Below are 17445 nucleotides of genomic sequence, written 5' to 3'. Positions count from 1 at the left end.
TTTTTTTCATTCAGCATTTTTTGATGGATTGCTTTGAATATGCTTCATACTGTCCTAATGATCACTCTGAGATGCAGTGTTTGAGAGGTCTTTGGCTAAGTTACTATATGATTTTTACCTTAAACAAACTTCAGATTAAGCAAGTGGCAGTCACTGTCTCCATCATTTCTCAAAACCTGTTTTCTGCAACAGCAAATGCAATAGTATCAGTATTTTTAACAATGTCCTTAAATTATTTATCACGAAAAGAAAGATTAGATGTTTCACTATTATTCTGTGTTCTAAAATCACTTCCCTAGCAATGAATAGCAGACAAAGTCTCTCTTTTCAGAATTTTAGCTGCCATCTGAATTTATGCTAGAATTCTGGGAAAATTCAGTAAAACAATAAAATAAATCTTCCTTAATGACAATAGAAAATGTAGGATGAGAAAAGGGCCTGTGCAGTAAAAAAAAGAAAGAATATTTTCAGTTGTATCAGAAAATAATTTTTAAAACTTTCACATTTTAGCCCTTTCTTATATCAGTTTTATTGACATTTTGACATCATAAATGAAAAAATGTTTGAAATTGTTTTAGAATTAGACATTAACTCAGGAAGTACACAAAAAATTATTAGTAAAAAGTATTACAAAAAATTATTTTGTGTGTTCGAATTTCAAAAACACGTAACAGAATTAAACTGTATGCAATTTCTGACCTCATCCCCTCCCCCCCAGAAAGCCTGAGTTTCCAGTTTTCATAACGGTAGACAATGCCATGTAGTCATACTGTGCTGTATGTAGCCTTTGCTGTCTACCAGCAATAACAGCTGTAGTTTAAATGCATCTGATTTTCTTTTTATGAAAGCAGTAAGGTTTATCTGGTTTCATATTTATTGAAATCATGACCTACTATTGGAATGTGATGACATATGGAGAAAGAAGTAGCCACTAGTCAAAAATCTATAGCATCTTCTCAGTGCATAACTCTAAAGCAGGAGCTCTAGCCAAATATCCATTGGAAATCAGATCAAGGTTTATTTCACCTTTCTATCTGGACAGAATCAAATCAAATAGAATCTGTGAGTATGGATGTGCTGCTACCTAAATAATTTCATTTAAATGCAGCGAGTATTAAACCAAGCAGTGACAACATTGCAGCTTTTATCAATCAGTTTATAATCTGTACAAGAAAGGTGGAAAATAATAATGGGATAAGACTTATTTATCATGCACTTTGCAGAACAGCTGATTTTAAGGAGTTCATCAAAAATCTGATATAACTTAAATGTTTCTATTCTAGAAGTGATGGTTTTGAAATTTGCCTCTCACAGATGCACTATAAGCTTTTCATATCTTCAGAAGAGCTACTGCTTTCACTTTTTGAATCCCCATTATGTCCTTGAAGGAAAAGATTGATTATATATTCTTGTATTTGAGCATATAAACAAAGGGAAGATGATAGCTAAATAATCCCTCACCTCATTTCCATTATCTATTGTATTTTTTGTTTCTGTGGAAGTGTAAGCAAATTAACATGAAAGCTGCTACTTAACATTTAATAGTTGATCTAGAAATTGTGAGAAATGTTTATTTCTCTTATTTTCCTTTGGAGAAATCTGGTTATACAGAAAATCAGTCATAACAGTCTTTTTAAAAATAATACTGCCAAATGTAAGTCATTTTTTACCAATAGAGCTTTTCATCATCTATTTATTGACAGCCTAGTGTTTAATTTTGTTTGATACTCATAAGCAGAAGAAGGTGGAACACTGTGCTTTGGTAACCAGCTGGTTCACAGCGCTGTGAACAGAACTGTGGCATCTTTCTGCTTCAGGACCTCTAGGCAACTTTCTTATATGTAGAGATACCACACTGGATTTTCAAAAGCTTAACTTACAACAAACATTTAACACAAAACTTTACAAGTAATTATAACAAATTTTAAAGTAGCGCTTTTTGTAGAATATCTTGTCTTCTATTTCTATCCCCCTGAATTTTCTGTGGCCCAAGTACTACATTTAAAGATTAAAAACAGTGGAGGAATTTACTCAAGCAATTCAAATTTACATTTTGCTTCCTCCTACCTTCTTCTAACAGTGTCTTCAAATCTATTCCAACACTATTTCGCGTTGGTATTCTGTGATAGCCTTGGCCTGTCAAAATGTTTTATGACAACCTGAATAAAGAACCATCAGAGGACCATTTGAGATTCACAAGGTTACCTCCAATCCAGGCCTCTTATCAGAAATACAATGAAGATGGCTCATTCTCAACTCCTTGCCCAAAAGCATTATTATAGGAGTTTAATCTATTGATTTATTATCTTTTTCTGTGGTCTTTTTTTGGTTTAAAAAATATTTACATTTTTGAAAATCTGTAGCATTGTCGATACAATTGAAAGAACATTTGAGTACATAATATTGCAAGCAATAATTGGGCTTTGGTAACCCAAATAATCTGGGCAAAATCTTGAATAATTTTTCTATCTGCAAATTCATTAGATTTCTCAGTCAATTACTTCAGCTTTTTCTTCATACAAGTTTTTGATTTTATGTTTCTATCAATAATGCAATCTGACACATAAGAACATGTAATTACTAAGCCATTTTTCAATATATCTTGAAATTTAAAATATTTTACGATCAAATAAGAGATTACAAAGCAACTATAAATTATTTATGTTATGTATTGACTTTTGATCCAATTCATGTATATCAGTGCATCATTTAGCACTGGAACATTATTGCTTTTCCATATTGAGTTTTAATTTGCTGATTTAATTAAAACCCAGAACCGTAATCCTTGAGAGTCAAATTAATTTCATAAAAATTGCTTGGTTAATAGATTTTCAGGTTGCTCTACTTTCACCAGAAGTTTCTGCTTTCAAAAGAAAAGCAAATAATTTTCTTGCATCAGCAGGAAAAGGGAAACACTGCTTGCTGGCCAGAGCACTATGCTGCCTAAGTTACACTAAGAGCTGTATTGGAAAATGAGGGAGCAGAACCCAGGTGCTACATTTTATTCACTTAGGTCACTGGGAGAGAGGTAATTGTTCCACAGCATCTGCTTTCCCTTCCTGTGCCTTTACACATCGATTACAAGTGTTTCTTATGTTCATATTGTAGTGTAAGAAGCATACCTAAGGATATAAATTCCAAGAGGTGTGAATAATTTAACTTGGCTACTGCCAGAACCTGGAAATACATTGAGTAGTTTAAACAAATTGAAATAGGTAGAGGAGCTTTTCAAATCCCCGTAGAAGAAAGAGTTAACATAAAGAAATGTTTACTCAATCTGGGAAAGAGGGTAAGCTGTCTTTACACAGAAAAGAAAGCTTCACCTCCTTTATAACCTCCCCCCCCACACCTCGCTTTACTTTTACTCCCACTCGGGCCATGTGTTTTGTTCCATTGAATGTTATTTAATGTTTATTCTTTCACTCGGAGGTGTAGGTGAAAATGCTAATATTAGTCATTTTTAAAGCTGGGATTGTGCACTTGTGTCAGCATGCTTACAGACGATGCCTAAAACTAAAGTTGTCTCTCAGAGCGGCTGACTCAGGCGCTGTGGAAGCAGGCTCATTCTTCCAAGAAGCACTCTGCATAATGAAATTCCTGGGCTGACTGCATAATAAGTGCCTTTGCTTCATCACAGTCATGCTTTCTTACATCATTACAGTTAAATTTCCAGGCACCAAAACCTACATTGACCCTGAAACCTACGAGGACCCAAATAGAGCTGTCCATCAATTCGCCAAGGAGCTAGATGCCTCTTGTATTAAAATTGAGCGTGTGATTGGTGCAGGTAAGGCTGTCGTGGCTTCCTTATTCAACTGTTCCATTTAGCCAGGATGGAAACTCATACATCATAATGACAGGCAAATAATTATACCTCCTCTACAGAAGAATTTTTTGCATTCACCAGAGTGGTTAAGAGCAGTGAAGCTACTCTTCCTTCTAAAATGTAACAACAAACAGGGAAACAAAAAGCTAAAAACAGACACAAAAAAGGATATATGTAGAATTAGTATATATATATGTAATAAATATATGAAAAATTCTGCTTGACATTGAAAGATGTGAGTTTTTAATTTCTATATGTACTGTTTAGTATGCTTTTTTGGGGGGGGGGGGAAGTGATTCTGCTTTTATTATTTACTGTCATAGTAAATGGGTTAGGCATGATTGCAAATTCTGCTTGCTTTCCTATTGCAAAAGGTTTTTTGGCCTCTCATTTTTTCTTCATGTTAGTAAGAAAACTGGCTGCAGCACAAAATCTTACATACAGACTAGGAAGGTCTTGTTTCTGTAGAACAAAATCTTCCCTAAGGCTGTTTTCTGTTCTGCCATTTTTCTTTTTGATATTTTATGAAGACAAAAAGTTATTGTTTAACTTCTCGTGACTGATTGTAATTGCACCAGCATTACATTGCTTTTCTTCCTCTTGAACTGTCTACCACCTACTTAAGTCATGGTGTTCATGCTCTAAAAAAGCAGTTTCATTTGTTTGCATTAATAAGGTACGTGACATTTTTATTGCACTACTCTATGTAGTGAAATTAAATTTCTGTGGGTAAGAAAAATATCAAATACTTGGGATTCCTGGAGGAAATTTTCTTTTGCTTTCCTGTTGTTTTATAAAAATATTAGTAGAATACTTTTAAAATCACCCTGTAATTTGGCATGGCTGTAAATTACATAGTGCAGTATTATTTTAAAAGAGAATAATAAAGATCTCTAAAATAAGCTGTTTTAGCAGAAAAATCTTTACACTTAGAATTCACAACACATTTTTAAAGTAACCTCGCTCTTGTTGAATCATGTCTTTATCAAGGATTTGTACCATAGTAATTAACAACACTGCTTGAGAAAATTACTGTTTCAGATGAGTAAGAGCATAAGAATCCCTAGTAATTTTCTGTGATGCTAGAATGGCAACATCTCTTCTAATAAACATGCAGTATACAAGATTAAAAATCTAGATTAGCACAGAAAAATTACAGTTTTATCTTTTGCTTTGAGCTAAAAAACTATCAGCACTGCAAGAGTTCTGAACGTGATGATATGTTCAGTCGGATTTTCTGAAGCCTTCTGAGCAAAATGCTGAAAATGCTTCACTTGCAATACAATTTGAGACACTAATATTTTCAGTATTATGGCAAAGGAAATCCACACTGTTAGTTTTGTTGACAGATTAATTTATTTTTTATTTTAATTAGTATAACTGATAGCAAAAAAAATTTGTGAGAGTGGTCGTTCTAAAGAAAGTTATGTAGAAGTACTAAGGTGAAGATACATTGTGTAGGGGGGTTTTAGCTATGGCTTTATGCTATGAACACAGAATGAAGTGAAATCTAATCTAGAAACAGTAGAACACTGAAGACTAAAAGAAGCAGCTGAAACTTGTATGTCAAAGAAGAGTGTAGAGTTGCTGCTAGTGACAGCACCAGAACAGCCACTTAACAGTCTCATTGTGTACCAGCACTGCTGGCCACCTCACCTGTTGAGTAGTGCCCTGTCTCTCTCAGACAAACAGGCTGCAAGTATGTTTGTGTTCAATTTGCATGAGGGTTATGTTTTCTACTTGCCAACGTTTTCATTACCATCCTGCTGTGGCCACCTGTCTGATACAGATTATGGTGCCCGCTGTGTGGAGTCTTTGTTCCTATTGCAGATCCTTTGTCATAGCCTGCTCCTTGTTGACATGCTGAGCTAGTGGCTGTTAGCTGTGCAGTGTTCACACCCTTGTCATATTTTCTGGGTCCATTTTGGGCACCATTTCAGCTAACTGAAAGCTACTGCTTTGTTGGGGAAAAAAGTAATTTGGCTAGCAGCCTGTCCTGAAATGCATACTATACACGTACAAGTTTCTGGTTTGCCTGAGTATGAGTGATCTGCTTTTGGAAATCAATCCAAATCAGATCCCAGAGAGCTGGAAAGGATAGCTGGAAGACACTAAGGAAACCTTAGTGTCTTCCATGCCAAGTCTCCCAATTACCTGGCATTGAAGTATCACATACAAACACATACATATACTCACGTCTTATGAGTACTCACGCAGCATGGGATAAAAACAGTTCCAGAAGGTACTGAGAGAGAAAATTGTTATCCTTTAGTCAGTTATTGTGGTTAGAGACTATGATTAAAGTGAATAGTGAATTCATTAATAGTCATCAACATTGCTAATGAAGCGCAGGAGGAAGGTTAAGGCAGGAATCTGAGGACATGAGAAATCCATCAGCTGATCATTATGTATGTCCCTGCCTTTTAATATTCATAGCTGTGACTTGGGTGTTCATACCATAACTCCATTGCCTGAGTATAGTTGAGCCTAATGCCTCATCTGTTCAGGCAAATACAACATCCTTCATCAGTCTGGTTAGTTCAGATACAACACTGTGTTTAGAGTGGTATTTAGAATTGATGGAAGCTAACCTTAATTCAGCTAGCACAGAACAGAGAGAGAGGAATTTGGTTATGTATGCAATCATCTCCAGTGAGATTTGCAAAACTGGCAATTTGGAGTGGAGATTTGCCCAGACAAGTCAGTAGGAAATACGGTCTGGCCGAAGTTCTACTCCTGTGGGCTGGAGGGACTGCAAAGCTGAGGCGCAGGTGGTGTTTTTATCTTCTCTGAGCTCTGCTATTGGGAGTGTCAGGAAAATAGTAGTGCTGGAACAGTGATAATGTCTCAAACAAGATTTCTTAGCATTTATAAATTAGGACAATTAAGAATCTATCTCCTTAGGCACTTTACAGACACACTTTCTGCTCTGCCATTCGCCATCCCAGCAGGTTTCTCAGGACCTCAGTTTATATCTCAAAAGGATTTTCTAATCAAACAGTCTATGTCAGTCTTTCCTAATTCTATCACTGTTTTTTTTAGCTCATCCTAAAACATGTCTTAAATATAGGTGTGTCTGCATACTTCTGTATACTCAATAGCTTAATGTTAAGACATTCCACAGTCATGCTGGAGGTAAATGTCAGACTTGATTGGATTTGGAGGAGGAACTTGGTTCTTCCTCTCCCAGATAAAGTTTCAAGGTGCCAGACTACTAGAAACTCTGCAGTGAATCTTTCCTTCTTGTTAGAAAGTATTTTGTTTATTCCCTGTAAAATATGTTATCACCATATTCTTGTGTATGTCCCAAGAAATTTTTCTTTCTGGCTACAGAACAGAGATTTCTCTTTTTCTCCTTGCTGACGCTGCTGTGAGGCAAGGGGCAATCCTTAAATCTTTCACAATCTGAATAATAATAATAATGAGATGTATGTACTGACACTGAGATCCACATCTCATATAGGTGAATGCACTTTCCTGTCCAAATAAGTCCAATTGCTTCTCTCCTAAATTACAGTTGCTGAGACCTTTTTATTATTATTATATTGTTCTTGCAGATTAGCCTTTTTTTTTTTCACGTGCTTCTTCAAGTTGCAATTATCTTTTAATTTAGAAACCTTTTACAGAATTCCAGCATTTGCTTGTGTTTGTTTAATGTAACAAAAACATTATAATTCACACCTTAAATTTTATAATCTGCAAAGTAAATTATCCTTCTTGAAATTAATAATGTAGTGCTTCATTTAACACCGTAACAATGTTAAATTAAAAGCAGCTTTGAAAGAGGTGTCTTTTAAAAAAGGGGGAAAAAAAAGAATCTTAACAATAGTGATGAAACCATCTAGAACTGAAGGATATTTTCACTTCAAATGGTGTTATGTCTGTAGTAGTATTTTCTTATGAAATAAACTTCATTTTTATTTCCTATTTTTGAAAAAAAAAAAAAAAAAAGAGCAATAAATTACTAAAAAGTGTTTTACAAAGATTGAGACAGCAATGCTGTAGATTGGTTTAACTTCATATGTTTGTTCTGCTATGTATTCGCTCTGCAATTAATGGGGAGCATGTGCCTGACTTTGTTCCTAAGTAATCCATTTAAAATACGAATGTTCATACGCTAAATTTAAACATATACTTAAGCAGCTAGTGGAATCAAGGCCTGTAAAGAGTATTGATATTAGAGTAATTCATTGTTGATCTACTTCATTTTAGGAGAGTTTGGTGAAGTGTGCAGTGGACGTCTAAAGCTTCCTGGCAAGAGAGATGTTGCAGTAGCCATAAAAACTCTGAAGGTTGGCTACACTGAAAAGCAAAGGAGAGATTTCCTGTGTGAAGCAAGCATCATGGGACAATTTGACCACCCCAATGTTGTTCACTTAGAAGGAGTTGTTACCAGAGGTAAGCAGCAGCTTAATCTGTCAGTCAGATAACAACCTAATGGCAGAAATTACTTTAGTTTATTCATTGTCAAAGATTTAAATTATAAATAGGGTGCACAGTCCTAATGGATTTTCTCCTGATGCGTAACTAACTAAAACAATGCCTACTTCATGCTACAAGCTGAGGAAAAAAATTAAGATGCGTGCATGATTAAAAGATGAAGTACTTTGAAATACATTATTTTTCTTGTTTCATTTAGCCTCAAAGACCATGCAGAGAGATAAGGTTTCTTATGTCCTTTTATATTATCTGAAGTGTCATTATTCCAAAGTCCTGTTCACACAGCAGGAGTCAGGAGAACACATTGACATTTTGATTTGTACAGTTTAATTTTGTGAATCATGACCACGTTCCATGCAGACATTTAAGAACTTATTAGAGCTAAGAAACAGTGCTGGAGGCTTCTGAAATGCTCATGTCTCGACAATTCAGTCCTTCAAAGAAATAATATTTTTTATCAAAAAAAGGCAGTCCATTTTTATTATGGTTTCTCAAAGAAAATGTGCCTTTATTTCTTTCAGGGAAACCAGTTATGATTGTAATAGAATATATGGAAAATGGGGCATTGGATGCATTTCTTAGGGTAAGTACCAAAGTGAAAATATGTAAAAACATACCTTGTTATTTATATGTATATGTATATCTGTATATACATATGTATATAATATGTGTTTTATGTTTGCATGTATATGTAGTTACATGTATACATGCATGACAGTAATACAATAAAAGGCCTTTTCAGGTTGAAATTGAATTTGTTGAATATTAGCAGTTCTTGATCCTTTTCAGCAGAGTAAGATCAGAAATCAGAAGATCAAACAGGATCATATGGAAACATTCTAATAATTTAAGTGATTTATTGTGGTATAGAAATGGTGGAACTTAGTACTGCCACCAGCTAAATTGAGACCACTGATGCTTGAAGCTCAATTTTCTACCTTTTTTTTTTTTTTTTTAACATGGCAGAAATGAATAAAGAATCCCTAAATGAACTATAGTCATGTTTAAAGAAGAGCACAGGAAAAAGAAAAACAAGTTGAAAAGCATTTAAAGTTTATGGATGTTTGTTTTGAACCAGCCAGTTATTACTCCTTACCAGTTGTAAAACAGTGTGTACCACCCTATAGAGAATGGAAATACATATATACTATATGTAAAAATTATATGTACATACATTTCAGGCTATTAAAAAAATATTGGTTGCTTGGATTCTAAAAGTAGACAATTCTTATTTTCTTGGCAAATACAGTTATTCTTAGAAATGAAGAGCATAAAAACAAACTATGAAGAGTTGTTTCATGAGGTAAGCTTTCTTAAAAAAAGACTTGCCATGAGTTAGTGAGAATTTTACTGGAATTGCTGAGTTTTGTTGTTTCTAGTACGTGAGCTACTTGTACATTTCTTAACTGGATGTACTGCTCTATGTCTGAAACAAAATATAGCTTGCATTTGAAATGAGATTCTTTGCCCTAAGATGAACTGTCTCATGTAAATAATTAGAAATCTAAAGTTGTAAAAATCATTCTTATTTCTTTTATCAGCTATATTCATAAGAATTGCCATTCTTTTTTCCCTCCAGAAACATGATGGGCAATTTACAGTCATTCAGCTGGTGGGAATGCTGAGGGGAATTGCTGCTGGAATGAGATATTTGGCCGATATGGGATATGTACACAGGGATCTTGCAGCACGCAATATTCTTGTCAACAGCAACCTTGTTTGTAAAGTATCAGACTTTGGCCTTTCCAGAGTCATAGAAGATGATCCAGAAGCCGTTTACACTACCACTGTGAGAGAAATTTATATATTTATGTATTTTTAATCATTTAAAGATATTGTTACTAAGAAGCATACATTCTGGCAAGCAGAGAAAAAAGAAATACATTAGTTCCTTGAGAAATGGAAAACAGTGAAATGGAAGATAGTCTCTGCAGAAATCTGATTCTAAGTAGAGTTTGATATTTTTGCAAGAGCATGTATATTTATTTAGTAGAGATCTAAATATTTTGTACAGTATCTTCATTATTCCTTTCCACATAATTCTCTGTTTGAATGCGTATAGAAGTTTGAATCATAGAAAGGTTAATCACCTCACCTAATATGAATCAGTTAAAATACTTGTGAGGTTTTATTATTTTTCAGAGTAGATTTTATCTTAGCAAAAAGTTGACTAGCTTGAGGCAAGATTGTGACAAAGCTTAACTCCCATGTTTTCCCTTGCTTTTGGATGGGATGTTTTTCTTAAACAACCATTCATCAGGCACACTATGCTCTTTATTCTTTTGTTGAGCTATCTTCCCTTTTCTATCAGTGAGGCCTTGTAGTACCTACCTTTTCATGCTGAGTAAAGAAGGGGCCCCTGGAATCTGCTCTGACAGGCACAGGGATCTGGGAAACTGCAAAGGTATTCAGGGGTGTCACTCCTGCCACAGGGCTCTAGCTGGGATCCTGGTTTTAAAGTGCCAGACTGAGATTTCAGGAGAGCCAAATGACAATTCCATGGGATTTATATACACAGAATGAGATTCCTGTCCCTTAACTTCAGTCACCCAGGAGTTAAATGTCAAGTTTAAATCAGACATCTCAGCAGCCCCTTAAAATCAAGGGGAGAAGAGAAGCACTTACAGAGAAATGCACCCAACTTAGCTTAGACAGGTGCCTAAGTTTCTACAGTCCAAGTGATTAAGAGCTTAAGACTCTTGAAGATTCTGCAATCAGTAAACTATGGTAAATTGTGTAGGTGCTGACTTTGATGTTGGTAGAAGTAATTATAAATGCATTCTAAGAAAGATGATGTAGAATGGTATGGAAATTTGTGGGAGAAAAGTACTTTTTTTCTTTTTTCTTTTTTCTTTTTCTTTTTTTTTTTTTTTTTTTTTTTTAACATAGGGTGGAAAAATTCCAGTGAGATGGACAGCTCCAGAGGCCATCCAGTACCGCAAATTCACATCAGCCAGTGATGTATGGAGTTATGGAATCGTTATGTGGGAAGTAATGTCTTATGGAGAACGGCCCTACTGGGATATGTCCAATCAAGATGTAGGTCATACTTTGTAAGAGCACGTGAGCACACAAATATTACATATTTTAAATGCATACACATATTTCACCATTCATGAATGTAATTTTATTTCAGGAAGAGACAGTAGGGTTCTTAGAAAAAGTTACAGAGCTTTCATTTTTCAACTTAATCTTTAAATCTTTCTTCTTCTATGTGGATATTATGGGTTTTGTCCCAAGTTTAAAGTAAAATTGGAACATCAAAAATAGTAATATTTGCACTTCACCTTATTATACTTAAGCATAAAAGGAACTAATTTTTTCCAATGAAAAATTAATTCTGAGGTTTCTGACCTCAGAACAATGATTAATAGTTGGAAAAAGTTGTTAAAAATTGAGTGGCAGTTAATGATCTACATTTTAAAGTTAATTATGCTGATTTCACAGTATCTTTGTTTGCATAAAATATGACCTAGAGCAACAGGTCAGCAGTAATAGAACAGATAGGTGTTAATCTTGGTCTCTGACAAGACTATCTATTCATATAGAAAGTATACAGGGAAAATCTGCGCAGACGAGAAAGATGTCAGAATGATTCACATTTAAATTTCTTTGGATCGGGGGCTTGAGTTTCTTTTTTATTATAATTATTATTTTATTTTTTGATTGAATGATAGACATTGAAGTTTAAAAAAATGATGAAAGTGTAAATGATGAGTCAGTTTTGCACAGTGCAAAGTTGTTAATATTTGACAGGTCTCAGTGTCAAAGATTTCATGGACTGTCAAAATATGGGCAAACAAGTCCTTGGGGCAGAGAAAGAGAAATATTTACATTCCCTAGACACCCAGAAGATTTTCATTTCTTTTGACACCTTCCTTCTGTACTAGATTCAAACATAAAAGAAGTCTGACAGGAATATAAGATGCCTCAAAGGCAAACCTTACCTGTCTTTCAAGGAACAATAAGGAACAACTTTTAAATAGTGGAAATTCCAATATCTTTGTGCTCCTTGATGTATTCTAGAAAGTATTCCTTCTAAAGAAAACTGCAAATAAAGCAAATCAATTATAATTTCTTATAAAATAGCTAATTGCAGTTTCTCACAGTTCCACCTATTTTTAACATTTACATAATAATTTTCAGTGGCATGTAAATAAAAGATGCATTGATTATTTGTTAAAAATAATTTCAAATATTTTTGTATGTTTTGATCTTTATAAACATGTCCTGAAACATACCTTGCAAAACACATACACATTCAATCAACAATATAAAGAAATCCATGATGCAAAAATGTATAATCATCATTTTACTATTTTTTTATTCTCCTTCACAGTTATCAGTGGGAATATTTAACTCTAAGCAAAAATACTGAACATGTCTTTTCTCATTTTGCTTAGACGCCCAGGCTGTTTATATGTCTTAAATGCATTGTTTTGTTTAAATGTGAATGTAATCATGGATGGGATCGGATCTCTGTCTGAATTTGCATCTTTTGAAGACACCTGTTTAATCCCACTCCTCTTCCTTTAAGTCATTGTTTTAGAATGATAAAGAATAGTGATTATTGTTGCAATCTCTCTTAAAGCTTATACTGTGCTAGTAAAAGGTGCCTTCATACAGTTTAGCTTCTACACTTTTCTTTCTGTGTTTTACTCTATTCTCCTATTAGAATGCCAGTATTTGCTAGTTATTTTACTAGTGCTGGTGTGGATTAATTCTTCAGAAAAGGGTAAGAATTTAGATTTACTTTTTTTTTAATTTGCTGCACTCCTGGATTTATTATTATCAACACTAGTATTTTTATTATTATTACTACATAACCAGAAACAGTGTGATAACCACAAACCAAACATTTGATTGTCCCACTATGCTTAATTTTTCTCTGGTCTTTGACAGCAACCAACACAGACACTGAACAGTCCTGACCCTCTTTGAACTGACTTTACATTCTCAGATAGCCAGATTATGAGAGAAGCATAACTGATTCTCAGCAGCAATCCGTTTTCTCTCTCTCTCTTTTTTTTTTTTTTTCTCCAAAAGCAGAATTCAAAAAACAAATTGTGGCAAATGTAGACAATATAAATCAGTTCCATTAATGAGAACTTCGACTGTGCTCTTTGTAGTTTTGCTTGTATGGAAACATGTATGTTCCTAAATCCATTTCTTTATTTCTGAATACTGAATTTTAGAATGCCACCCCCACCTTTCTAAACAGAGTATATACTGGTATCCTTCAAATTGTCTCAGTTTTGTAAAAACTTAAAAGCAAGCAAAAAGACACATACATTACTTTACTTATATTTTGGAATGTTTTTACAGTGTTTTAGGTGTTTCCAGCTATTCCATCCATCCATGAGTAGATAACTCATTCATTTATATTTCTCCAAGTTTCATGCTTCATATACATTTTGCTCAGCATATACATCAAAGAAGCTGATTCTGTGGTCTTTTAAAAATATCATACCTTGATTCCTATCTCTCTAGTTTCTTCTGGGACTGTAGTGAACATGAAAAAACTGTGTTCATGTATTCACTATCCCTTAATGGGAGAGAATCTGGTTTGTTATTTCAAAGTTCCTTGAAAAATTTGATGTTGGTTTTGCTGTTGGGATTATCTACTTTTTCAGTGGTTGTTTCTGACCTCTTAAATAAGTGCTTCATACATATGTATCATACATACTATCTTTTATCCTTTAGAAGAACTTTTCCTAGAGATTTCTGATTTACTTCTCATAGCATGCCAGTTTTCCTATACACACTGTAGCTTATTTTAACTTTTCACTTCACTGCTACTCTTGATTGAGAAGAGCCGTTCCTTTATTTTTCCTCTTAGTTCTATTGCAAAAGATCGTGCATTTTATTTTTAATGGTTTGGTTTTTTTCATTTATAGTATTGTTTTTGCAATTTCTGTGTTGTTCTCCTGCTGAAATCCTGTCTTCCCACACTGTCTGACAGATAACTTCACTGTCACTTAAAGGTCACCACACTCATTCTTCCAGGTGTGGATGTTACTGCAGGAATTGAATATTTCTCAGTCATTTTTGAGATAGTATAGTATTGTCATTCTAAATGTACAGATAGAATGCTGAGGCCCAGGGAGAGGAGACAACTTCTCCGAGGTCAGAAGGGCATCCTGTGACACAAGCTTGCCAGTGAATAAGTGCCCTGTCTGTGGAATACATGTCCTCTTTTCACAAAACTTCATTTCTGAAAAAAAGGTTTTGATAGAATCATGGATTTTAGCCAGCTTTTTTGAAGGTCATTTTGTGTTCTTTGCAGTTCTGTCTACTTTGCAGTCCACTGCTTTTGTATTTTCTCACACAACCTATGGAATGTCTTATATCTGAGGTTATTATTTTCACTAAACCTTGGATATTCACCAACTTCATTTATCATACTAGATCTGTTTCCTAGGGCTAACTCCAGAACAGCTTCTGATCTTGCTTTCTGTAAAAGCTGAGGGAGAACACAGTACTGTGCGCTACCTTTCAAGAACAAGCACCCTTCCTTAGCAATTCTAATACTGCTATGTCAGTCAATGTCAGTATACTTGAAATCCCCCATGAACAATGTTTTAGTCCTTTTTCACAAGTTTTTCTTATCTGCATTGCTTCCTGATGTGCTTTCTTATCCTACTCTCAAGGTTTACAGCAGTTTTTCTCTGATTTTACTTTAACCATTTTTCTTTCTCACTTAAATCCAAATGAACTTTGCAAAGGAAGTTGATGAGGGAATGTAATTCTTGGTTCAGATTTTGGTGATTTTCTTCAATTATACTCGTTTGGCAATCTTTCTTATTACATCTAACTTACTGTTAAGGTGATATGTTAAAATACCATTCAGCTAGGTCTTTACCCGCATGACACATTTTTACTACTTTATCATTAAGCTAACATGGCTAGACATAGAATACAACTTTTTTTCCTAACAATTACTATCTTCTAAGCATTTTTCTTGGATCCTTTTTAGAGTATTTTCAGGCTTTTTATATTTTATATGTATATGCACAGATCCCTATCCACTTACAAGTCGGTTGCTTCTACCACATACTCATAAAGGCCTTGGGGCAAGTAATAACACTTTCTGAAATAACTCCATTTATCAATCTATCTGTTACTCCCTTAGTGAATTTAATTGTTGCTCGCTGCTGCTCACTTGGCTAGATAATAGAGCTATGTTCCCCACATACAGAACAATATTTTTATTAAGCCCAAAGATAAAATCAGGAAACTATTTGAAAAAATAAAGGCTAGTGTCAAAACAAAAGTTTCATATTTTTGCAATGCTGGTGGCAAATTTTAGTTTACTGATTAAACTTATTATTATTATTATTATTATTGCTATTATCATAATTACTATTGTGTATCTCTTGTACAAGGTAGCAAAAATTTATTTCTTAAATATCCTTTAATGAAAAATGACCATTATCTTGGCTACTAGGTTATAAAAGCAATCGAAGAAGGCTATCGTTTGCCAGCACCCATGGATTGCCCAGCAGGACTACACCAGCTGATGCTAGACTGCTGGCAGAAAGAACGTGGTGAAAGGCCAAAGTTTGAGCAGATAGTTGGTATTCTGGACAAAATGATTAGGAATCCAAACAGCTTGAAAACCCCTCTGGGAACTTGTAGCAGGTAAGAAAATCTTTAGTGAGTGCTCGTATGATGATGTGCATGGCGGGGTTCTGGATGTTCTGGTTGGTGGCTGGTTCCAGTTCATACTTGCTCCATGTGTCTCTCAGTTCTTCCTTTCTTCTGTTCCCTGTTCTTCCCATCCCTTATTCACCTTCCTTTTGTACTACACTGAACTAAACCAAAAAGGACTTTTCATAAAAAATAACCAAAATAAAGAAAGTAAATACTGTGGAACTAACACACTTCTCAGTAAAAAGCTGCCTGCTCACCAGTCTTTCCACTACCAGCAGTCTTTGTTTTCCCTGTTTCTTAAAATCTGTTGCAGTTTCATATTATGCATCCCTTGCCTAGCAGGAACTCATACAGTAGAAATTTATACTTTTGTTTGGCCAAAGTACTTTGACTTGCTACACTTGAGGATTTTACCTTTAGTATTCTGGCTTTATTGCCTTTCAGTGATTGCATCTCATTGTACTTCATGATATAGCTTTTAATGACTTCTTCATAAAATTCAGGTGATTTATTTAATCATGGTAATCTTTTGATTCACAAGCTAGATCAAATGCACTAGGGAATCAGCTTGCCTGTGTTCCGTTCCCAGTTCTTCTACTGACTGATTTGCTCTGTGACCTTAAGCAACTTACTTTGTGTCTCTGATCTTTCCCTGTCTTTGTTTTGTCTCATCCAGTTGAATAATGGGAATAGTTACTGATACATTCTCTAAGATGCTTTAAAAATAGTATCTTTATTTTACTCAGCAACTTCAGTTACAGTTGCTATCATGCTAGGTTGGTATATTGTTGATAAAAAATAGTTCATTAGGCTGTTGTTGCTCATTCTGACCTCTCATCTTTTACATGAATAAGTTTAGGAAATACATATTGTGAGCTACAGTGTAGTCAGAGCTATTCACAGAATAATCTAGCCTGTTTATAAAGACCTATTACTTCCTACTCTTGAAGTTTTGAATACCCCAAACTTATTTGACTCTCACCTTGCTAAATACTCCCTGATGTTTAACTCTCTTTGGAAACAACTTACTTTCCTTTTTCCTTCTCCATAGACCAATTAGCCCTCTTCTGGACCAGAACACTCCCGATTTTACCACTTTCTGCTCCGTAGGCGAATGGTTACAAGCTATTAAGATGGAAAGATATAAGGATAATTTCACAGCAGCAGGCTACAACTCTCTTGAATCAGTTGCCAGGATGACTATTGAGTAAGTTAGTACTGGGCATGTTTAACTTGCATTTAGGGAACTTCTAGGTAAAATAACACACAATGTTCAATTCAAAAACTTTATCCTGAGTACAAACAAAGTACTTGGGGTTAAGTCAGAAGGTTTAGCAGCTCATGATATTGAAATAGAGCATCCCATAGAAGGGCAATTACCCTTCTACCTATGTGTGGGCATCACTTTATTCTCCATTTTTTGAGACTAACTGAAATAATAACGAGGCTAGAATTTGAGGAAGAATTTGGCCCATTTTGAAGTATGTATGTATAGGAAAATAACCACTTTTTTTCCTCTCTCTAAT

At 34.6% G+C, this 17445-nt stretch overlaps 1 protein-coding gene across 7 annotated transcripts in view; it reads left to right on the top strand.

Annotated features, from left to right (window-relative positions):
- The window catches only part of EPHA7 (EPH receptor A7), a 157908-nt gene that overhangs the window by 121483 nt on the left and 18980 nt on the right, over window positions 1-17445 (top strand). For 3 of the 7 annotated variants that reach the window (XM_052681278.1, XM_052681234.1, XM_052681252.1), the window contains 7 exons: window positions 3662-3787; window positions 8039-8224; window positions 8788-8849; window positions 9846-10055; window positions 11156-11305; window positions 15714-15907; window positions 16971-17126. In XM_052681278.1, coding sequence (XP_052537238.1) covers window positions 3662-3787; window positions 8039-8224; window positions 8788-8849; window positions 9846-10055; window positions 11156-11305; window positions 15714-15907; window positions 16971-17126 — 1084 coding nt within the window. The remainder of the gene's footprint in view (window positions 1-3661; window positions 3788-8038; window positions 8225-8787; window positions 8850-9845; window positions 10056-11155; window positions 11306-15713; window positions 15908-16970; window positions 17127-17445) is intronic. The other 4 variants (XM_052681243.1, XM_052681253.1, XM_052681262.1 and 1 more) reach the window with 2 other exon arrangements.

Source organism: Tympanuchus pallidicinctus, unplaced genomic scaffold, assembly GCF_026119805.1.
Source record: "Tympanuchus pallidicinctus isolate F22 unplaced genomic scaffold, pur_lepc_1.0 scaffold1, whole genome shotgun sequence".
NCBI classification, from domain to species: domain Eukaryota; kingdom Metazoa; phylum Chordata; class Aves; order Galliformes; family Phasianidae; genus Tympanuchus; species Tympanuchus pallidicinctus.
Note: the sequence above shows the minus strand (reverse complement) of the source record. Positions and strands in the feature narration are given on the sequence as shown.